The sequence below is a fragment of the Rhamphochromis longiceps genome, linkage group LG18, assembly GCF_057381845.1.
Source record: "Rhamphochromis longiceps isolate RC_006_pf linkage group LG18, R_longiceps_female_GT1.1, whole genome shotgun sequence".
Lineage (NCBI taxonomy): Eukaryota > Metazoa > Chordata > Actinopteri > Cichliformes > Cichlidae > Rhamphochromis > Rhamphochromis longiceps.
The window spans coordinates 38,072,878-38,098,014 of record NC_140574.1 but is presented as its reverse complement, the minus strand read 5'-3'; the positions used below and the strand labels follow the sequence as shown (position 1 = coordinate 38,098,014).

At 43.3% G+C, this 25,137-nt stretch overlaps 1 protein-coding gene across 2 annotated transcripts in view; it reads left to right on the top strand.

The window, feature by feature from the left end:
* The window catches only part of LOC146648896 (uncharacterized), a 36,144-nt gene extending 14,480 nt beyond the window's left edge, over positions 1-21,664 (top strand). The window contains exons 2-7 of one of the 2 annotated variants that reach the window (XM_085388499.1): positions 9,071-10,120; positions 12,422-12,636; positions 12,937-13,146; positions 14,851-15,413; positions 16,013-16,104; positions 17,631-21,664. In XM_085388499.1, coding sequence (XP_085244625.1) covers positions 9,071-10,120; positions 12,422-12,636; positions 12,937-13,146; positions 14,851-15,413; positions 16,013-16,104; positions 17,631-17,720 — 2,220 coding nt within the window. In that variant the 3' untranslated portion in view covers positions 17,721-21,664. Of the gene's footprint in view, positions 1-9,070; positions 10,121-12,421; positions 12,637-12,936; positions 13,147-14,850; positions 15,414-16,012; positions 16,919-17,630 lie in introns of those variants that run through there. The other variant, XM_085388500.1, reaches the window with a different exon arrangement.
* Positions 21,665-25,137: the final 3,473 nt, after the last annotated feature.

Here is a 25,137-nt window from a genome sequence, read left to right as displayed (position 1 = left end):
TGTCCTTGCCCGGAAGATGCGGAACCTTCTACCAGATTGCAGAAGTTGGAACAGTTTGTTGCCAGGATGGGACGGGTCCTTCAGTATCTGCGCTGCTCTAGTCCGGCATCTCCTGGTGTAGGTGTCCTGAAGCGCGGGGAGAGCAATCCTGCAGCAGCGTTCTGCTGTACGGATCACTCTCTGGGGAGCTTTTTGGTCCTTCACACAGCTGTTCCCATACCAGGATGTGATGTTCTGTGTGAGGATGCTCTCCACAGCGCCTGTATAGAAAATCCTGAGGATCTTTGGAGAGACCCTGAACTTCCTCAGTTGTCGTAGGTGATACAGGCGCTGCCTAGCCTTTTTGGTCTGGACCTGAATGTGGGCAGCCCATGTCAGGTCTGAGGAGATGTGGACACCAAGATACTTGAAGGACTGCACCCTCTCCACTGGAGCTCCATTGATGATAATGGGCTTGTAGTCTCTGTGCTGACCCCTTCTGAAGTCCACCACCAGCTCCTTGGTCTTGCTGACGTTCAGCTGGAGGTGGTTGTCCTGGCACCACGATGCCAGATTCTTCACTTCATCCATGTAGGCCGCCTCATCGTTGTTGGAGATGGCACCCAACACCACTGTGTCGTCAGCAAACTTCACAATGGTGTTGGAGCCATGGGTGGCCACACAGTCTGAAGTGTAGAGGGAGTAGAGCAGTGGCGAGAGGACACATCCCTGAGGTGCTCCTGTGTTGATGGTGATGCTGTTGGAGAAGCACCTGCCCACCCTCACCACCTGAGTTCTGCCAGTGAGGAAGTCCAACACCCATGCACACAGACGGCTGTTAAGTCCCAGATCCCTCAGCTTTGTGAACAGTCTGCAGGGCACTATTGTGTTAAACGCTGAACTGTAATCAACAAACAGCATTCGCACATAGTTACCCTGTTTCTTGTCCACGTGGCTGAGAGTGGTGTGTAGGACGTGGGCGATGGCATCCTCTGTGGATCTGTTGGATCTGTAGGCGAACTGCAGCGGATCTGTGGTGTCTGGGATGGAGGAGGAGATGATGTTCTTCAGCAGCCTCTCAAACACCTTCATTACTACCGAGGTCAGTGCAACTGGCCGGTAATCGTTCAGGGATGAGGGTTTGCTGTTCTTGGGCACAGGGATGATGGTGGATCTTTTGAAGCATGTGGGGACCACAGACTTCGCCAGGGACTCGTTGAAGATGTAAGTGAACACACCTGCTAGCTGGTCAGCACAGCAGCGCAGCAGACGGCCGGTGATGCCGTCTGGCCCCGCCGCTTTCCTTGTGTTCACTCTCCTCAGTGCCGCTCGGACGTCATGCTCCGCGATGCTGGTCACCGGTCTCTCGCTGATGACGTCACTGTCCTCGGTAGTCAGGCGGTAGATAGCATTAGCCGCCTGGCTAACCTCGAAACGGGCGTAGAACCGATTCAGCTCGTTGGTGAATGCAGAGTCGGCGTTGATCGGCGCAGTGTCCCTGGCTTTGTAGTCCGTAATGGTGCGTAGTCCGTGCCACATACTCCGTGTGTCGCCCTGGTGGAAGCGGGACTCCACACGTTCCCGGTACTGGCGTTTGGCATCTCTCACCGCGCGCCGCACGCTGTATGAGGCCGCTTTGTAGGCGCTCATATCGCCAGTGGCGAGACCCGCGTTGTAGGAGGCGGGTGAGCAGAAAAAAAAAAGAAAGAAATAAAAAATGCATATATCAATCACCTGGATCACCTGCTGAGAAAGAAAAAAGAAAACAAGCAGAAGAGAACAAGAGTAATAGAATAAACAGCATCACAATGATATATGGGAATATGACAGTAAATACTAAATATTAAACATTATTGTGCAGCACATAAGATCAACAGAACACAGTGTGCTTTGAGGTAGGAGCCAAAAAGGGTGTAGTTTGTGGGTGTGATCACCCGTGTGTACACCTGTGAGCATGGACGCGCTTGTTTTTAAAAGGTTCCTTCATGTAATGATCTGCTAGAGGGTGTGGGGGTGGGGGGGGGGCACAGCCCCGTCCTCCAGGGCATGAAGCAGGTATGGAGGAGATCAAAACTCCAGACATCCAGAGGCCCCCAGAACACAAGAGACCAAGGAAGACCAACAGAGGGGCAGCCGCGCCACTGTCCCAGAAAGAGCTGAGGAGAGTCCCAGATGAGGGCTCACTCAGCAGCCGCGGAGCAGAAGCCAGGGGGAGTTGCAGTGACGTGCCCGTGAGCTCCGCCGGCAGCCAGCCGTGCCTGAGTGACCGAGCCCCAGGCCGAGAGGCCGGGGGCACCCCACCTCCGAAGTGGCCCGAGCGAGCCCCAGGCTCCAGGCCCCGATAAGCGGCCGTCAAGGAGTGAGCCGGTGTGTACCTGGACGCCCATCCCCGGACACAAAGAACCACCAACGCACCGATGTCTGAGGGAGTCCGCCACTGGCAGGGGAAGTGGTGGTAGGGGGAGATAGGCCTCCAAACCTTGGAGGGCCTGAGATGTCCCCAGAGAGGTGGCGCCTGACACCCAACCTGACATATAGACACAGAAATACAGGCACACACATTTACAAACATCCATTCCCACCCTCATGCTCTCATATGCACTTACTCCACACTCAACCAACGTGGAGACAGACATAAAGAGACGCTGTACACACGATCACACTCCCCAAGCGTACTCTACAAACCGGGTCTAGGTACCCTTTGCCATTTTCAGGGTTGTTAAAACAACGATGTTCCACATAATGCACATACCTGTCCTTTTATACAGGTATGTGCGATTGTCCGGTATATACGATCAACGCCCACACTTCACCCTTTAGCGTTCTCATGGTGTTCTCTACTACGTCCTCCTTACAACACACAGGGCGCACTGCGCTATAGGGAGCGCCGTACTTTTCGAAGAAAATCCAAGACTTTTAAGTGCGCCTTATGGTCGTGAAAATACGGTACACGGCCCAGCCTTCCCTCTCCTTGTGCATCAGTGAGTCTTGGTTACCCATGACCCTGTCACTGGTTCACCACTATTCTTCTTTGGAACACTTTTGATAGATACTGAACACTGCAGACCTGGAACATGAAAGCTGTAGTGTTAGAGATGCTCTGACCCAGTCATCTAGCCATCACACTTGCTCAAAGCTTTACACATACTCATATTTGCTGATTTAAAAAATCAGCTTTGAGGACAAAATGCAAAAGCAAACACAAAAACCAAAGCACAAGCACAAAGAGACTTAGCAAAATCAACACAGGGATTTTATTTTAGAAACATGAACGGGTAGAAATCAAGGCTGAAACCTGACTGCTCATTACTGCCTTGGTTACCTGTTGAAGTTCAGGGTCTTTCTGTTAGGCTGGGGTTGACTGGGGGTGGCTGTAGCTCAGGTGGCAGAGCAGGTCAGCCACTAATCAGAAGGTCGGTGGTTCGATCCCTGGCTGCATGCCAAATATCCTTGGGCAAGATACTAACCCCGTGTTTGCCTACTGGTGGTGGTCAGAGGGCCCGGTGGCGCCTGTGTCCGGCAGCCTCGCCTCTGTCAGTGCGCCCCAGGGCAGCTGTGGCTACAATGTAGCTTGCTATCGCCTGTGTGTGAATGGGTGGATGACTGAATGTAGTGTAAAGCGCTTTGGGGTCCTATGGACTAGAAAAGCGCTATACAAATGCAGGCCATTTACCATTTTACCATTTCACTCAGCTTTAACATCGCTCTGGGTGCTGGTGCACAGACATGCTTAACTGGGACCAGTGGATTTTCTATCCCTTTCTGGTGAGGTCATGAACGCATCCACACACTTTCCCAACAGGTTATTAAACCCGAGCCAATCTGTCACCACAATTAAGGGATGCATCCAGTGTGAGCTAACCGCAGCCTATGGGATATTTGTTTATGTCCCCATTAGGGGTGGGCGATATAAACGATATACAATAGAAATGATATAAATTTGGCCAACGATAGAGATTTTGACTATACCGCTCTATCGCGATAGCGCATGTTGATGATGTCATCAAGCTGCGCCTGTTTTGGTCGAAAGCATCGCAGTGTCTACAACCATTATCATCTGCAAATTATGGCGGGCGACAGTCATAGCAAAGAGATGAAGCACTTTTGAAATATGGGGAAAGCCAAAAACTGCGCTTCCTCCACTTCCGTAACATTGATTCTGTTAGGATGCCTGGGTCATTGACCCAGGGTTTTTGAGTTTATTATATTATTTATAATTTCTAGTCTTTGGGTTTTTGTTAGAGTCATGTCTTATGGTTTGTCTCTGTGTAATCCTTAGTTGCTGTCTCCCCTGTCCGCTATATCCCCGTGTCCAGTCAGTGTCTGTGTCTGCCCTGGTCCCACGTCTCTGTTCCCTCTGTTGTAGTGCCTGCATGTGAGTCTGTCTTTGTTCAGTCTGTGTTATGTGTTTCCTGTTTTACTTTGAAGGTCTCTGTCTTATCTCAGTGTGTTCGGTTTACGCTTCCTGGTCTCGTCAGTTCTGATTTGCCCCAGCTGTGTTTCCCTCCAGTTGTCCATTCCCTGATTGCTCCCTCTATGTATTTAAGCCCTGTGTTTCAGGTTGTCATTGTTGGGATCTACTGTTTATCTAGCTGTGTGTTCTGTCAGTCTTCCGGTGTAAGTTTATTTTGATATTTCCAGTTATGTTAAATTTGAGTTTAACATTAAAGCTGTTTTGAGTTCAAGTTTTGCCTCCGAGTGTCTGCACCTTGGGTCCTATTCCTGTCTGCACGCAGCCGTTCCATAACATTGATTCATTAATGTTGAATTCTCTCGCAGCTGCTCTGTTCCCATGTTGTTGCAGTACATTAATAACTAACCTCGTATTGTGGATGAATAATCTCAGTTGTTGTCCTGACTGAAGTTTGGCCCGTGTACAGCATCCTGCTATGCGACTGCATTTGTCCCTGACCACCAGAATCCCTCACGTTAACTTTTATCGAGTGGAAAAAAAAGTTGGCGTTCATCCTCCTGCTTCACTGTGCTAATGTTATGCTAACATAACTTCAGTAACCCTACAAACGTCACTGCTGTTTAGTTTCATTTATGTTGGAAGTGGTAGCAGAGCTGTACGTTTGAAATAGCTTCAAAAATCTCAGTCAGAACATGGTATGAAATGTTTAGGTGGAAACTAGCGAGCTAACTTCCTGTTAACTTCTAACTCCGTTAAATTTAATAAATCTGTTTTCATGGATGCCTGGATGTTAAACTTAATTGTTACACCTGGTAAAGCAGAAACGCTGATGATTTAATTAAAGATGAAAGAATTTAGACCGTTTTTAACTCTCAGTGTTCGTTTGACTTTTGGACCTGAAGCGGACGGAGTTTTGGACCCAGATTACTCCGTGAAGCTCCTCACTACGGCAGCCGTAATGCTCTGACAATCCATCAAGCAGTGCTGCTTACCAAAGTTGTACTAAAACATTTTTTAACAGATTTCTGCAGCCAAAATCGGTTCGAGGTCAGTAAGAACAACCAGAATTCATACATAAGGTACACTTATGATTTTAAGTCCTTATAGTGTGGAAAAATACGTTATACAGAAGAAAAGAATATATCGTGATATATATCGTTACCGCACATGCTTCAAATTATATCGCGATATGGATTTTAGGCCATATCGCCTAGCCCTAGTCCCCATGCACTTACCTAACATCCACCCACTCGCTCTCCAACAATGCCACACAAGGGTATGTGCGAGCCAGGGTCCACCATAGCCTGTCCTCCAACAGCTGGTGCTGGTGCACTGCTGCCTGCTCCATGCACATGACGGACTGGGTACAAGAATGCCTGGGTTTCAGCATCACTTGTAAAGTGAGGACCCTGTATCCACAGCGTTGGAGATCATTGGAGGCTTTATTTCCAATCATGCTTTTCTAATTACAGTGCTGTCGGGATGCTTCAGCTTCTTCCCTCAGCCTGAGCTGCCGGCTCATGTGTTCTGGTCAGCCTCCTTCACACCACACCCTTAACCCACTACTCCACCTCAGCTATGAACATAACCAACAATTGAAATTCAAAATACTGAGTCGCCACTTTACCTCTTGCTTTTACCTCCTTACGCAGATGCAGGGTATATCCTGGACAGGTCCACCACAGCAGATGCACAAAAAGACAGACAGCTGCACACTCTCAAATCCACACCTGTGGAAAATTTAGTATAAACAGTCCCTAGCATTTATGTCTTTGGGCTGTGGGATAAAACTGGAGTTTCTGGACAGAATCCATGCAAGCCCACAGATGAACTGTTAGCTAAAATCAATGGACAGCTGTTATACTTGGAAAGCTTAAAGTAGGGGAAGAATTGCAGAATAAGGCTACAACAGTTACAGGCTAACTGCCAGCATAGTTAAAACCCATGCATAATATTACGAAAGCTGGAAGTGCAGGGTTAATAGTTAAAGTGTAAACAAAATGATTTGTGAGCTGGGATGGTTGGCCTTGGTAGATGCACGCAACCTTTTCCATGAATTTGATTAAAAATGCCATGGATAGAACAACGTGTCTAAATAAAGCAGTGAGAGCTCAGGATGAAAAGTAATTTTGTTCCCCTATGAATCAAAATGTAAGTAAATGTTTCCGCCTATGCGCATTCACTCAGTTTGTACTACGGCTTAATGTTAATTGATGCAGAGAGACGTTAATCATCTGTTATGCAGCATACTGGAAATGACATCTCTTCAAAGTAAATGCCTTCAGAGACTCATCACATCAGAATTAATTGAGGTTGTTGAGTAAAACTAAAGCCCCTTTCACTCATGGACTTTATGCCGTCTGGAATCATTTCCAGTGCTGGAAATGCAGAAGAGGACAAGAAACAGGTCATCTTCATAAGTGTTTGTGATAAATCCTGTTGGGTAGAACTTTTAGAAACCAGAGAGGTGCTGCATGAAAAAAGCATTACTCCACCGAGAAATTCTGATGACTTTACTGCCACAAACTTGTTACAAACTATAGCTGCATTGGCACTGATCCAGTGTTGTAGTTGACACATTGGTGCAGGTATGCATGTCATGGGCCATTGATGCAGAGGACTCTATCTTCATATGTTTTAGTTTATATTTGCTCGGTGTCATTTTAGTTCCTACGTTTGCTGTTTATGAATGTTATACCATAAATGTGCTGTTATGCAACTAAAGAAGTTTTTGTATGAAGTCACTTTATTCACGCAACCAAGGAGAAGTGATGGGCTATAATATGTGATCTCTCTTCACACAGTGGGACTGAACTGAAAAGGAACTGACTTTAGCAGCTTGCCTGCCTCTGCAGCTATACTTAGTGTTACCATAGCAACACCTCCCATCTGTCACCAGCACATGCTTTTAACGACAGACCATAATAATATGCAAACCCACTCACAGCCAACGCAGTGCCACCATGGTAATGAGAGGATGGCTTGAGTTTATCTCATCAAACATATGAGGCCATGTGCAGTACTGTACCTTGATGTACTCATGAGTATGTGGACGGTTATATATTCAGATATATTCAGTAATTGTTGAGTAATTGTATATTTGCATATGCCTTATTATAGTGTAAGTTTAACAGTGTAGCTCAGTGTGTGTTGAATTAACCAAGTGTTTCTACTTTAATCTTAGCTCTGTGTTTGGTCTCCACCTACTCGTGTGCATACCTGTGCAGCTGCTAAAGATTTACCAGTTTTAACTTCTAATTTACTAAACCATGTAGGGTGATAAATTCAAACAGGCGATAAGATGCTTTAGCCTACCCACAGTTGTTACCCATCTGCAAACCACTTTGCAGACCACCTCCATCCAAGGTTCTCATGATGTTTCTGATCTATAATCTCTGATTAGCACTGATCCTTCATGTATTATGTAACAGACCTGTAACACCAAATACAGGTTACTGTAGAAGCAGACTTTAACTAGAGTGATTGTCAAATTCTAAATTGGAGATAAAGTATCAGAATTTCAGGAGCAGGACCACACCTCCAAATATGCTCCTTCCAGTTCTCATCTATGTATGTTCCCCCAGTTCTACAAGCTGTTCATTCTCATTTACGTGCCCCACCTTCCCTGCCTTGTTAAATTCTTTAGCTTCTTCAATTCTATTTAGTACATGGGGACCTGCCAGGCCCGGTCAGGGTCTTCCCCAAACCGCAGCTCAATTCTTGTCCAAGCCATTCACCTTTACCTACTAAAACGCTATCAAACCTCAAATGAGGACGTGGGCCCAGTGAGGGGAAACACATATTTGAGATACCAAGTTAAAACTGTGACTTTTCTCATAGAGAGTTACTCCCTGCTGTGTTTTCAGTGTTATTAACTGAGTAACTGTGATGTAGATTAAACCATTGCTAAGCTGACACGAAATTAAATGAAATTTATAATGTTAACAGCCTCCAATCAGAAGCAGCCTGTCCACCTCCAGTAACCCCCGCCCTTGCTTAAGTATTTCCTGTATATGCATCAGTAAGAAGAGCTGTTTTTCACTATCAGAACTGGTTAAAATGGCCTGTATTTATATAGCGCTTTACTAGTCCCTAAGGACCCCAAAGCGCTTTACATATCCAGTCATCCACCCATTCACACACACATTCACACACTGGTGATGGCAGCTACATGTAGCCACAGCCACCCTGGGGCGCACTGACAGAGGCGAGGCTGCCGGACACTGGCGCCACCGGGCCCTCTGACCAGTTAGTGCACCAGGTATGCTTTCTTTTCCTTTAGAACCTCGTACTGCTAAGCACAGCAGTGACAGGAGCACTTTCATCCATGATTCACACCAACGTCTGCTTTGTGAGATTCTGCAGGAAAGCAGTCCTGTAGTTCAGATAGCCCTCTTTGACTCTGTCATCCTCCTCTGGGTGTCACTGTGTGACATCCATGTGTATCCATCTACCTATTAGCCTGAACTCTCGCAGGCTTCCTTTATGCACGTTGGTCACTGCCGCTCATTGGAAAGAATGCAAACCCATAAGCCGTCATTGTTATCATAATTATGAGATTTTAGTAGATTGGACTTTTGAATTGACTTCATGTTTTTAATCCAAGTATGTTTTTTTTTTAATTTCCGCTCCATTATAACCACAAAATGAATTACAACTACACGTATGTTTCCTCAGAGAGCTACGACTGGGCTAAGGAGGACAACACCTGAGCTAACAGACGCTAACCACGACAACGCTAGCTCCAGCAGCAATAACCCCGTCTGCCCTCCCTCTCCCCCACCGCTAGTCAGTGCAGTTACCATGGAGATGAGCTCATCAGCACCGCTAAGAGACATAGAAAGAGAGAGCCTTTTTAGCTGCCACAACCAGGAAGAGGACCAACTGTGTCTTCCTGGGGTCCATAGGGTGGAAGACGAGGCTGTAGGAGGAGAAAATAGGAAAGGAGATGAGTGTGACTATCTCATTTTTGAGATGGGAGATGAGAAAGGAAGAGACCTCAGTGAAAGTGAAGGAGGAGAGGATGAAGGGAGAGGGGAAATAGAGGGAGAAGATGGAAACGAAAGAGAAACAGAGAGTGATAGCTGGGAAAGAAGAGAGACAGAGGGAGATGATGAAAGCAGAGAGAATACAGAGGGTGGGGAGGTGGGGGGTGGAGAAGAGGGAGAAGACCCAGGAACAAAAGAAGAGGATAGCTGGATCAGAGGAATAGAGGAAGAGGCAAAAGAAGATGTCCTTTCAGATCTCCTCTTCCCCTCAGACAGTCTGCTGTGTCCTTCACCATCTGAGCCACTAGGCACCACCTCACATCCTCTGGAGGCCGTGTCACAAGAAGTTTGGGGTCCCGACTTCACAATCAGGGATGACCTCAGTGACAGCCACCTCAGTGACTGCCTCCAAGCAGAGCGTGTCATCGTGTACTCAGACAGCGATGCAGGTGAGGACCAGTGGTCAGCTTTTGCCCCCTCTGACATCACCAGCCAGATCGAAGAGGAGAGGAAGAAAGATGCAAGATTTGAAGAAGAGGAGAAGGCCAAAAGAGAGGAAGAAGACAATGAAGTCAAAGCAGATGCAAAAAATCAAGCGCAGAAGAGAGAGGTGGCGGTGGAGGAGTACAGGGTGGGAAGAAAGGATGATGATGAAGACCAGATGAGGTTGAGGAGAGATCTTTTCCTACGGTCTCCTTCAGTCAGCTCCACAGCGAGCTCCACAGACCCTGACAAGAAGGTGAGTTTGCTGTTTATATGTAGCCTGATGCAGAGACACGGCGGTGTTTTCTTTGTGCTTTTAACTTGGTTCAACACTTTTCACCAGACATTTAACAGAGATGAATTATGACAACAAAAAATGTTTGCCAAAATGCAATAAGCTCCTCTGAGTGTTAAATACAACACTGTTGAGTGTTAAATTAACACTTTTGACAGTGTTATATGTTTAAAAGTAACCTAGTCAGTTTTGAAGATTAACAAAGACTAACACTGAGCAGTGCTGGTTTTCTAACACTGGAACATTTCTAACATTTTGAGTTATTTTCCAGTGTTAGAAAATCAGCACTGCTCAGTGTTAGTCTTTGTTAATCTTCAAAACTGACTAGGTTACTTTTAAACATATAACACTGTCAAAAGTGTTAATTTAACACTCAACAGTGTTGTATTTAACACTCAGAGGTGTGGACCCATATAGACACCCTAGATTTTGCTGTGTAACTTAAGCTATCTCTAAATAGAAAAGCCTAAACTTAAACCAGAGCAGGTACAGTATAGGCACACATGAGCTTTATAAACTCTGGTCTTAACAGGGTGCCTGTCAGTTAGCCAACAGTAGATGGAGCTGTGTCTCTGTCACTCATCTGTTACAGTTTCTGACACTTTTCATCTGTACCACCCAAAACTGCACTGTCAGTGTCTGATAGAGGGAGCTGCAACATGTGCAATGACTGTAAGAGCCTTGAACCCATCACCCAGCATTAGCACTCGTAGTTTGTATCAGAATTCTAGGACATTAATTCAAGCATCAACTAAAGCGAACTCTGCAGTTATAACACAGACGAATCTCAGAAGTATTCATTGCTGCATTATAACAAACATGTCCATTTTAACAAGAAAAGGGAATAAAGATCATCGCTGCCACCTTGTGTCCAAACTGTGCAACCACAGCTGAAAGTGATAGCATAGTCCACTCAAAGGTGACATGAAAAGGCTAATTTACACTGTGGATCCCTGCTCTCACATACTGTCATAGGTTTAACACTGACTGTGAAGCTGGATTTAAAAATACGTGTTTGAAGTTTTTAGAACAAGTTTAGCGCCGTCTTGTACCAATACAGAACGTGATGTCACTGAGTTGGTTGGTTGCTGCTAATAGACTTAGATTAGTTTCTGTTAGCTAACTAGTAACAGAACCATTAACTCATTAAAACTAAAACTCGGTCTATATCTATATCAGTTTTATACGAAACCAAGGACATGCTGTCCATTTCTCTCTGTCCTGTAGGGTTTTTATGAGAGAGAAGACAAATATGTTGTAAGTTTTCACAGTTTATTATGAAAACGGTTAAAATTTCAATGGACCTCAGTCTCTTTGGCTCAGAGACAAAAGGCTGTGTGTCTTTCTGCTCACTCAGGAGACCCAAATGAACAAAGAGCCCCACACTCAGACACTAATGCTTTTATTATGTGTGGTAAACAGGGCTCTAAGGTGATTGGTCAAAAGTTGGAGGAAAGCCACAGTTCTATTTATCGGGCTGAGATCCAGCACTTTGGCTCACGTTTTTTCTTCTGCATCTTTCTGGGCATTTCCTTATTTGGAGATGCCACTTCACCCATCACCATGGCAACCACCTCTTGTCCTCCATCAGGTCTGATGTATGGCCTTGTTGTCTTGTAGGTACTACAACCTCGTCCACACTCTTAATAATAAAGTGTGCGTGTTAGTCCCCATAGGGAAATAGTTCCTCTGCATTTAACCCATTCACCCAGTGAAGCAGTGGGCAGCCACCAATGCAGCGCCCGGGGAGCAGCGTGTAGGGACGGCACCTTGCTCAGGGGTACCTCAGGGTAGCCGTTCAGTGGAGTCGAACCCCCGACCTTCCAATCATGGGGCCACCACTCTACCTACTGAGCTATCTCTGCCCTTGTGACGGGGTCTTAGTCTGTCGCTATCAGAATGAATCCAAAACTGTTCTGCAATACACTGTGAGCAGTATTAGACAAAACACAGATATGTGATGCTAATTATGAGACATTAGCCTTACAGATAGAAAGAAATCCCAACAGTCCTTTAAACAGTAAGTGTTTTTTTGTTGTTTAACTAACTGCACTGAAACTGGAAGCTCCACTTGTTAACCTTAATGTTTGAGTTTATAAAGCACTTTATGAATGAAAACAGTCTGGAGGAGAGCCTGAGTCATGTGACAGATGGTTCACCTGACCAACACCTGACTGATATGCCCAGCCTGGCTGTCGGACTCTAGCTGAGTCAAAGAGTCACTGGCTGTTTGCTAACCCCACATTTAATCTCTCCCGTCAGGTCCCTGTAGATTTCTGCGTGCATGAAGAGACCCAAAGTGAAAATGTCTCTACTGAGCATGTGGACTTCCTTTTGGCCCGTCAGCAGTGGAAGAAGATGGAAGAAGAGGTCAAAGGTCAGCCTATCCCAAAACCGGGACTGAGAGCTCAGGGGAGCTTCCAGGGCACCCACTCCTCACTGTATCCCCCCACTCGCAGTCCCCGGCTCAAACACAGGTAAATCTTCACCCTGGAGTCTTAGTCATCCTCACCGTAAATATTTTCTACTACAGCCTTCGTTGAGGTTTCAAGGACTCAACCTAAAAATGCGTCATACAATTTATAGTGCTAACAGACGCTGTAGAGTGACAGTGGAATAGTTTTCAGGGCTCATGCCCAGCAGTAAAACAAAGAACAATGCACCACATTAACAAGATGAGTCCTTCAGCCAACATAGTACACTTAGCAAGTAGCTAGTACGCTGTAGGTTTCACATCCTTCTCAACTTGAGTGTGGTTTCCTCCTGTCCTATACAAGGGAAATTCAAATCCCCATGCCCAGGGAACCTCCTCTGTCCTCCACCCTGTCCCCTAGCTCAGAGGACTCAGGTCTGGATGATTCGTCATACCGCAGCACCCTGGAGGAGCCTGAGACTGCAGTGGAGAGAGAGATCCGATTGACTCTAGAGAGAGAGGAACGACACCGCAGGGAGAGGGGGATGATTGCACATGGCCTCCCAATACCCAGGTACAGCAACCAAAAAGTCCTAGTCTACCACTACACACCAGCAGTAATTGGCTCTGCTGTATTGTGCAATCATGAAAACTCACATAGCAACAGAATGCAGTCCTTATGATCTCAAAGGCACTTAAATGCACCTAGATAGAATTTTCATTCATTTGAAAGCCTTGCCTCTCAACTGTCACAAGCTCTGGTAGTAACCAAAAGAATGACATTATGGATACAAGCGGCAGAAGTGAGCTTTCTTCGAAGGACTGCTGGCCTCTCCCTTAAAAATAGGGTGAGGAGCTCAGATCGAGTGGTGCAGAGTAGAGCCGCTACTCCTCCGCATTGAAAGCAGCCTATTGAGGTGGATGCCTCACTGGAGAGGTGTTTCAGACATGTCCTATAAGGAGCAGGCCCCAGGGCGGACCCAGGACATGCTGGACAGATAACAACTCTTATATGTTGTGGGAATGTCTCGATGTTCCTACGGATAAGCTGGAGGAGGTGGCTGAGGTGTAGAGGGAAGTCTGGGCAGCCTTGATGATGGATGGATGGATGGATAAATGATGGCTAGATAAATGGACAGACGGATGGATAGATATAAGGAAAGATGGATGGATGGATGGATGCATGGATGCATGGTTAGATAAATGGATGGATGGGTGAATGGATGGATGGCTATATGGATGGATAAAGTTACGTTGAAACCAAGCACACCATTGTTGTTCTTGTGACATTACCAATAAGTTTGATGTGTCAGATGGCCCTCTTCCTATTGAAAAAAGTTGTATCCAAGATGGCCGACTTGTAAATGGCCACCATGGTCACCGCCCATCTTGAGGAGTTTTCTCCTCACATATACTAATGTGCCACAAACAGGACTTTAATATCACCAACCATTCCCATGTTATTACGGTGTATTCATATAAATGGCTCACCCTGTAGATAGAATTGAAGATTAACTATAAGGAGTAGGAACTGTTTTTTTTTCTGATTGCAGGGTATTCAAGTTTGGGGAATACCCTGTTAGAACTAGATTTTTCAAGTGATTTTGATGGACCTGAGTGTGAAATAAGGATACTGCCCTTTTGTATGTGCTTGTCAGTCATAAAGTGTCTACATTTTTGTCTATTTTACTTTATTGGAGGCCACCATTTACAATATCTATATAATATTAATTTTATTCAATGAGAAACTGAAACGATAAACTCATCATGAAAGTGTTTACTGAGGCCATGGGTCAAGCATGCTGACTCTTGAGTTACTGTACCTCCTGCTGGCCAGGTTAGCAGCACTTTCACATCGATGTTCATTTTTACGCAGACCCCTAATAAAAGTTGACATTAAAGTTGCCATGGTGTCTGTGATAGCAAGCATTTGTCTATTTATTTCTCTTCGTTAAGCTCTGGTTTGGCTTCCATCAAATGTAACTGTTAGTGTCCCAGTGAAGGTTGTACATGTTTGTTTATTGCTGGGCAGGTAATCATTTGATTAAGCTTTTAAGAAGTGAAATCTAATTAAAATTGCTGTCTGTACCCATCACCCTACAACCAAAATAAACCCAACCTATTGAGTTAAAAGAAGTGCATAGAAGAGTGATAGTTCTACTGTAGAAACACATTTTAGACAGAATAATTCAGAAAGGATTCTGAATATTTGTCAAAATGACCCAAAACCCCTCCATTCAAAACACTTAACATTCACATTGTTCTTTTCTGTATGCAGGCCATCCAGCTTGCAGACAGGACGATCTCCACCCAGACCTCCAGCCTGCCGCACCCCGACACTCTCCATCTCCCCAACTCCTTCCTGTTCCTCGTCCCTTCCCCGATCTGTCTACCATGAAATGACAGCTAACAATGTCATCATCCTGGAGCCTGATTCCTCTAGCCCCGCCTCCAGGAATCGTCTGCTCTCTTCTGCAATCGGCGGCCTTTCTGATTGGCCAGCAAATTCAGATGCAGTGCCTTCCGCTAATGTCATTGTTGTAGAAACCTCCAATCTGATCATTCGCAGTGCGTCTGAGTTCTGCCTAAGCTCCACCCAACTGTCCGTGGAACCGCAGGAGAGCACCTTCACGTCAAATCCTTTTTTCAAGCTGCGCTCACTCAGCAGCCAGTCACTGGTGGAGCAAGAGATCAGGATGGTGAGGCAGAGGGAGGAGGAGTGGAAAAGGCAGAGGGAGGAGATGTGGAGGAGGAAAAGAGAGGAGGAGTGGAAGAGAGGGAGAGAGCGGTACGATACTGTTTTGGTGTCTCCGGGTCTGAGTGATAATGTTACGTACAACGGTATGTATCATCCACACAACTAAAACACTAATGATGTAGGAAGCACACAACCTAACATACTAGAAACCTTTTATTTTATTGTAGATTTATTCAAATGAGTCAGTGTTTGAATGTGTTTGAATGTAAGACCGTGTGCTTAGGCATAGATAGGTAAAAGAGTCCACATTTAAGTTTCTAACAAATTTCTCTTTCTCTTTCTGAGTGCGAGATCTCGCAAAAGTCCGTCTTAATTTTTTTTTCTCCCATGTCCCCTGCGGGGCTCCGTATGTTCATGATGTTAGCCAACACTAACAGTTTTCACTGCTGAGTGAAAACAACAATTGCTAAGTCAAACAGGTCAACAGCACAGTGTTAATCTGTTACCAATATGACACATAAATCAGCCTTTGATGTATGCTTCACCACTAAAGGCTTTAATGAGGACTCCCTTTTTTATGATTGGTGACATCTTGGGAAAATTTCCCAACAAGCATCTATAAGTGTTTCCGGATCTGAAAAGAAATGTTAGAAAAATGTCTTATAGACTGTGTAGTTCTCAATTAGGCCCTAATTCATATATGCTGATGATGCTGTGGGAACTTCCTCTGTTTTGATACCAGTGTCAGTGGTTCCAGACAGAAGCGTCTCCTCCCCGTCATCCCCCTCCAGGACCTGCAAAATAGAGCGATCCAGTTTGTCTTGTGACCACAAGGTTGGCAGACTCACACACACATTCATATGCATGCACTCTACAGCTGTTGTAGAAGACAAAGTTGTGTCAGCACCAAAGTCTGGAAATCATTATGCACACCTCTAATACAAATGAGCTGACAGAGAGTCAGAGCTAAATTGAGGTTTTCTTTTAACTTTAACGAGAAATTCTTCAGAAATAAAATTTTAACCATCAGAGAAAAAATAATTCATAGCTGCCCCATATGAAGTGCATTAAATGCAGGAACTTTAATAACTGCTTACTTTACCTAGGCTCTTCCTCTCTTATCATCTTTCTAAGTTGACTAAACCATGAATGCGCCTCAAACAATTTTCACTATTATTTAATGCTTAAATATGATTATTCTATCTTCATCAGCAGATTATGTACCACAGGCTTCTAAGGTGGCCACAAACAAATGATTTCTAAACTTTCTTTTATTTTAAAATACAGTTGCTGTCAAACAGTTAAATGGTCATTTTCAAAGTAATGGTTTATAGAGTGCATGATAGCAGAGAATGTAATGATGCTGTTTAAACTGTCACTCTGACTTTCGTTTGTACATCACCCATTGTATATGTCATACACATTGTTTCACTCATTTTTTACCCTACCTTTCTGACTCATCAATCAGTTGGATTGATCGCACCTTTCATTCACCAGTTCACAATTTAGCAAATATATTCATTATTTACCTCATTTCATCGAACCATTACACCTGCATCACTTTATCCAGCATTTCTGTTACATCTTCTCTTCATTTTTCTTTCTCTCTAATGTCCATCCATCCATCATCCATCCATCCATCCATCCATCCTCCATCCATCATCCATCATCCATCCATCCATCCATCCATCCTCCATCCATCATCCATCATCCATCCATCCATCCATCCTCCATCCATCATCCATCCATCCATCATCCATCCATCCATCATTCATCCATCATCCATCAATCCATCCATCATCCATCCATCCATCCATTCATCCATCATTCATCCATCCATCCATCCATCCATCCATCATCCATCCATCATTCATCCATCCATCCATCCATCCATCATCCATCCATCCATCATTCATCCATCATCCATCCATCCATCATTCATCCATCATCCATCCATCATCCATCCATCCATCCATCCATTCATCCATCCATTCATCCATCATCCATCCATCATCCATCCATCCATCCATCCATCCATCCATCCATTCATCCATCATTCATCCATCCATCCATCCATCATCCATCCTCCATCCATCATTCATCCATCCATCCATCCATCCTCCATCCATCATCCATCCATCATCCATCCATCCATCATTCATCCATCATCCATCCATCCATCATTCATCCATCATTCATCCATCCATCCATCCATCCATCCATCATTCATCCATCATTCATTCATCCATCCATTCATCCATCCATTCATCCATCCATCCATCCATCCATCCATCCATCCTCCATCATCCATCCATCCATCTTTGCTCCAGTGGTTCAGCTGAGTCTTCCCCTCCCTCCAGTTCCCTCCTTCCCTCTCTTCAGTGCCTCGACAGCAAAATGCCATGGCACAACGATGGGAGGCCTCCCTACTAGCCAATCAGAAGAAGTAAGCAACGGTACTGCTCAGCTGTCAGACATTGTAAAAGCCAAAATCAAGTCCCCTGCCTGTTTCTTCCTTAGTTTTGCTCTCAGTCAGTCCCTTGTATCGGCAGCCAATGTGTTTTACAACATTTGTCAGAGCTATGGGTTATAGCTCAAATGTGGGTTTTTCACCTGGACACCACAGAAGAAGAGAACTGTTTCTCGGTTTCAATGATTTCAGTAATTTACCTGAGCTGGTTTTCTCACAATGTCTCAGTGGCTTTAAAAGTCAGACTATCTAAAAGAGTCCGACACATTGGACCTGCCTGTAACGTCACTTTTTCCTTTATATAATAATTCCTGTGGACAGATTACCTAAAGCTGTATAACAAACATAAGTATATATAAGTCTTAATCTGCAGTCATGCTAATCCCACTGGTTTTAACATGTGATATTTAATGTGAATTTTCACATTTTAACATTTGTGATTTTCTCCTCGATATATGATATTTACAGCACTTTGATAACTAGATATGGCTGAGCTAAGGCACTAGTAGAACTATTTATTGACATCTGTTTTATGTGAATGACTGACTCGAATGCAGTGATTTTCAATTTTACTTCTTGGCAGTCACATGCTCGATTTTAATGACTTTATATGTGAAAATATTGTAGCTATGCATTGCAGAGATGCAGACAAGATGTTGCATGTTGTTTTCTTCACAATAATAGTTCATGTATTTTAAAGGTGCCACGCCAAACTTTGAAAATCACTGCCTTAATGAAGTGTTACAATGAGCCATTGATCCAAACAGTTTGGATGTCCCAGGTTTCCTAAAGAGCTACTTTTGCTTCTTTGATGAAGGTCAGCTGTTAGCACAGGTTCTGATCAGTGTGTTAAATATACACTCTACCTTCCTTTAGGCCCTTATTGGCACACGTGTCAATTTTGAGGAAAGCTGTTAGTGTTTTAAACAGTTTAAGTAGCTTCTGTTAAGTGGCTGCATGATCTCGATGAGAGCAGCTCATAAAGGGAAACTTGCCCTTGCATGATGGATCCTCCCCCTTTAGTTTTAAACATTAATAGTTTGCCTTTGGCATCCACACTGTATTGTTTTCATCCTCTCAGTAGTTGGCCTACAGCCTTTTTACTTTAGGAACCAAAAGAAAATGTGTAATTTCTGCTCTGCAACCTGTGTTGTTGTGTGTGCCACAGGCTTTTTTCCATCATGAGCCTAGCTATCCCCCGAGAGTCCAAGGTATAAGGACGGAGTCTACTCTTATCTAGACTGTAGATAAGTTAATTAGTTTAGGTTAACTTCACACCATCATACAAAAAATGGACATCATAGAGCCTGTGTTTCATCCTGAAGTAAAACAAATAAGGAACAAAGATGTATCTCAGGAAAAGGATTACTGTGCAATGGAACTGAAGAGAAGTGAAAAAGTTAAAAGAGGACAACAGTTATTCGAATATGTTGCCAGATAGCTTGTAGCTAATGCCTCACCAACAACTTCCATCTATAAAATGGATGAAAGATCTCAAGCTGAAACAAATGTTTGCACGGCCGTGTCCCCGTGCTGTTTGAGCTTTATAATCATCCCCAGACAAACACGCTTCTCTTGGAGTGATACAACCTGGCCAAACCCTGTATGGCTCCACAGTTATGGAGGCGAGGGCTCGTCACAGCTCTGACCACAAGATCTAGTCAATATTTTTACAGATTTTTATCGCCTGTCTTGATTCTTACAAAGAGAGATTTATCATATTGTATTTTTGCTGCATATATTTATGAACTGAGCAGTGCTTATAAATTCTTAAAACTTTTATTTGTAAAAGGTTTATAACATATTGTGATGGTAAGATTATTGAAAACTTTCCATGTTTTTTAGAAGCTGATATTTCCGTGTGGTGTGTGCGTATGTGCACGAGTGCATACCAATCCATCCTCCTTACACATGGGACTTACACATGAGTGGCTCTGGCTTCTGCAGTATGACTCCAGAGTACGTCCACTAGTTTGGATAAAAGGTGCGTTCAAGTCAGCTCAGGATGCAGGATTTCTCTGTCACGGGGAACAACACCAGACAGGAATGCAGCAGATTGTTTGGGATCACTTTATTTTAGCTGTGCTACACTGCAGTGTATTACTGAATAAACTATATTACAGTATCTCAAACTACCTAGCTAAACCTGCGAGTCACTGTGCAACCTGAAGCTAGATCCACAGCTCAGTAGATTATAGTAGTTTGGCTTACCTTTTCTTTACCTTCTGCCCTACCTTCCTAATATTTTAATCCTACATTTACAACTTTTTATGACAATGTTAAAGTAATACTACTTTTCAAGTGCTGAAGGTGTTGTTAGATACTATAATTAGCTTTGTATCCACACTAGGTGTTATAGTTTCAACTTGAAATTGAAGGCGAAGCTTTAAGTACCTTAAATAGAAAGATTGCTAATAGAAGGCTGCAAAAAAACTTTCCCACTGAGTATTTTTCACCAGCCACTCTGATCAGTATGCTGGTGGTAATTTTTTAAATAAGACAGAGGTCCATTTTTAGGTGCTTGATTGACATGCTCCGTCTTGTGTGATTAACACACTGGCCAGTTACTAATAAACATAAGGAACTATGTTGTTCAGATTTTTCACTCAGTTAATATTTTCCTTTAAATCCATGTAGCAATATTAGTGCTCAAATGTTAACAGTGCATTTGGCTCTTTGGTGATGTATCTCCTCCAATCAGCTTCCAGCTGTTAACCGCCTACTCCACCGCACTGCACATATTCTGGCAATGTTAACCTCCACCTGAAAAGATGGTGTTGACCACAAAACCATCACTGGCTTCAGTTAAGCTGTAATATAACAATAACGGCCGTAGTGAACAGCATCAGCTTTTATGCCCATCTTTATATACAGTCTTTATACACACCCTTGTGGAACAGCTAAAAGCTGGAAAAGCTTTTGACTGGAAAGCTGGAATTCTGGAATGAAAGTAGACGACTTCAATCCAAAGATAATGCTGACTGGCGTCTGACCCCTGACCCTGGATACACTGTCAGTGACTCGTGGAAATGAAGCAGTAGCAACCATGCTACAAAGAAAATAGTCCTAATTTAATAAACCTGTCACAACTATTCTTTTTTTTTCCTCCCCAAAACATTCAGTTTGCCTTACTCCAAAATATACGGTTAAGGTAGGTCTACCACCTACGATGGCTCAGACCTGGTTAGATTACCAGGATAATTAATACATCAGTGTTGTCCATCTAAAGATTTTTGTTGGAGATTTAGTTCAATTTTATTTATACAGCATCAAACAACACTGTAAGGTAGACCCTACAATAATAATGTCGGATTATTCACACATATATCAGTTATTACTGCTAGAAATGGCCTTTTGCTGACCACATATTGGAAACTGAAATACAGAAAACAAATGCAACTAAAAATTCAACTCAAAGTGCAAAATGTACACCCCCACCCCCTGATCAGAGGTCACAGAGGTCGCAGACTGCACTTAGATGCTGTGTTAATGCTTTGGGAAGTCTGAATATGCTGCTTAAATCTCTGTGTTATGAATTCTGAGATGTGTTGAATGCACTCTGTGAGAACAGGATGAAGGGTCAGCATGTTTCTGTGTTGCTGTGATACTGTATTATAACCTGGATTACACTGTACTGTGCACTCAGTGATCAGCCTGTAATTTCAAGGATTTGAGTCCACATCCACACCTGGCTGCAGTTTTACTTTAAGTTTTGTTGTTTTTGCATTTAATTTTGTTTAGTTTTGGAAATAAATTGAATTTAGATTTCAGATGTACTTCTCAGCTGGTGCAAAGGTCCGATCTTCAGTGTGGAGTCACAGATGTTTCCCTCATACGTGTTATTTATGTGTATTAGTTTGTTTGCATCCACATTCACTCATTTATTATTGCCAAATAAAGGTGTGGTGATCTTAAATAAAGCATAACTCCTGAGTGGTGCTCAGCGTTTCTTTATTCTCCATCAACCACATTCACCTACACAACTAGAAACACCAAGTAAACGAAGTGAACTGCTGCATTGTATATTTAGCTGTACTTGGTCTTAATTTTGTTTTAGTTCTAAACACTTTCAGGAGAAATGTACTTCAAAATAACACAAAAAGCATAGAAGAGCTAACCTGGAGTCTGGATCTGCAGATTTCCACTGTGTGTTCACAGGGTGGGACTCACAGGGTGGGACTCACCCACTCGGATTAGGATGAAGCACATTTATTATGGGATATCACCATGGACACACACTTTTACAGCAGACATGGTCGTGACAATTTCTAATCTCGTTTTGTTTAGGCTTCTCCATATAATGACAATATATAAAAATAATAACATGATTCTGAAAATGTCCATGCTGAAAACTGGCATGACCCCAACAAGCTTCAGTGTCCCTGAGAGACAAGTACAATAAAAAAGTAATCAGTAACTAATTACCAATTACTTCCCCAAAAAAGTAATCCGTTACTTTACTGATTACTTATTTTCAAAAGTAATTAATTACTTAGTTACTTTTTAAAAACACGATTTACAACCTGAAGAGGTGATAAAGCGATAGATCTTTCAGCCCAATTCTACTTTTTCTGCATAATCCATCATACAAAATGTAATCAAATGGAAAAGTCTCTTTTTAAAACTTGTTTTATTAGTTTTAATCTTTTAATTTTATGCATCAAGCAAACATTTAATTACATGCAACATTCTCTGACTGGAAGAAATTAGTTTAACATTTAAACCTATTTTCTGCACATTCCAGCACATAAAATAAAATATTTTTTGTGTTTACACTCAGTCTTTCAAATAGATGCAAGTAAAACACAGCAGAAAATAAATAAAGTCAAAGACTCAGCGGTCCTGTTGCTCTATTTTCACCTGTAAAGCAGGAGTGGGGCAGGCGGAGGTTTACCCTGGTGCAGGTGTGCCGCGGTCAGTGGAAGAATCCGCGAGTTTCTCTGTGAGTTTCCCATTACGTCGTAGCTACTCGGTGCTTGTTGGAAGTTTAGGGGTTTTTTCGCTGTAAAAAGAAGTTTTCTTCCCACGCACAGCGGACACTAATGTTTTTGTCACTTTTTATGGAATCAAACTCAAAGTAAGATCAGTACTTCCACGCTTTAAACGCTGCACGCTCATACTCTCTCTGCACTCGATATATGATCCATTGTTGATCTGCACACAGCTGTTGTCACTAACGTCGCACTCGCTTACGTCACTGTCATGAGACATTCTCGCAAAAAAATCACGGTTTTAGTAACGCAGCGTTCCTACGGGAAAGTAACGGTAATCTAATTACCGTTTTTGCAATAGTAATCCCTTACTTTACTCGTTACCTGAAAAAAGTAATCAGATTACAGCTGTGTTTCCCTCCAGTTTCCCTCTTTACTGTATTCAAGCCCTGTGTTTTCCTCTGCCCTTTGTCACGTCGTACCTCCTCATGTGCTGTAAGTCGCTCCGTGTTTCTGGTTTCAGTTTTTCTACGCTTCTAGTTTCGCAGTGTTTTGTTCTTAGTTTTATACTCTAGGTGTTTGCTTTGTTTTCTGTAAGTTATATCATGAAGGGTTTTTCCAGCAAATAAAGCTGCCGATTCAAAGTTTGTTTTTCCGTGCACGAATGTCTGCATTTGGGTCCACGTCCTGCCTGCCACAGCACAAACAGTTTCATTGTGTTTGCTGATAAATATAATGGTGGCTGTGTGCCAAAGCCAGTGATACGGGCACCTGCATTAATGACGTTAAACTCGTGGATAGTTCTTTAATGACACGAGCGACTAACAGAGAGTGATATCCAGCGTGACTCTGTGGGGACGTCTGAGCTGACTCGTGTCACACAGGATTAATGTCGCACACGCATTAAATGGTCAGAGCAGCGTACACGGGATGAGCTGGTTTATTAGCATCATTGTTCTAGGGCTTTCTACATGCTCGTCATCTCACACACTGCACCCAAATGTTTAAAGGCACTATCAGAATGGACACTGAAGGAAATTTCCGTCCCGGGTTTCCTCCGTGGCGTGAGCGATAAGCAGAGTTTTGTCCTTTCCTTATAATACTCCTAATTATTCAAAGTAACACTCAGGTATGCCGTTCAGCTGGGTTAGTTACGACGTCGGGAGCAGTTAGGAGAACAAAGTGACAGAAACTGTTCAGGTTGCTTTCCCACAATCAACTCAAAGGTTTATTCATCAGACAACAGCTTATATAGAGGAAAAAGGTTTGTGTGTCAGCATGTTCTCAGTTCAAACCGGTACAGACCAAATAAGGAAACGTCTTCCTGCCTCCTGAGCAAAGAAGTATCCTTTGTGTAGTTTATCTCTTCAGTTACAATTTATGATCATCCCAGCAAAATACACTCCTAGACATAGAATACAGAGTTCTTTCATTAGTGAATTCTGAAACAAACCACCTGGCCTTTAACAAGCTCTTTTCTAAAGGATAAGGAAGGGAGGATGGGAGTAAGGAAGTGGTCTCGTCTCTGTGGTATTTTCGACCTTGGGGTACCAGCCTGTGAGTCTTACACATTAATTCTTGGGTCACAGAGAAAGAGAAAAACAACTAGTAAATGGGCCTTATTGAGTAACAGTTTTCCTGTATAATATCACTATAAAACAATATCCTGTAAATGCTACCATGGTATCAAAATATCACAACAGACACCGTATCAGAACGAAAGGGTTTACAAATGCTGATGACAGTAAAATTATGATTTTACTGTCAGGTATTTACAAACCAGATGTTTAAGCTTCCACTGTCAGGAAATGATGAATATTGTTTCTCATATGCAAATGTTCCAGTTGGAGAAAGCACAACTGAAACATTGGCACCTGAGCTGTGAATGCTAATGCAGTCATGCTGCTGTTGTGCAGCTCAGTCCATCCAGTTATAACAAATATCACACTTGTCCATCCGGTTGTTGTTCAGTATTTATCAGCTGATATTGTTTTGGTATTATTAAACCCACGTGGGCCAGCCCAGAACAGAATATGCTGCATAGCACAGGAAAGTAATGCAAACATTCACCGACACATTCAACACAGTGTGAAGTCATTCTGAAGTAGGTCACTCCAATCCGTTATTACCAGCAGAGGGAGCCACAGTGCGCTCCACTGGTCAAACCTAATATTGTGTCTGTTGCTATGGGAACATGTGCTTGTTCTGTAATATTGTTTAATTTGGACCTGAGGACTATAAGAAGATCATTAATGTTATTACCTCCATGTGTGTCTGTGTGTGTCTGTGTGTGTCTATGTAAACCATTGTTTTGAATTAATTCTGATAAAGGATTTTAGATTGGGGTCATGGTAACTACCCATTAAATGTTAGCTTACATCCATTACGGTCTTCAATATCAGCTTCATGATTTATTGGTTGAAAACGGACAAAAAGCCTTTTAAATTCAAAGTTCTGACTCTTAAA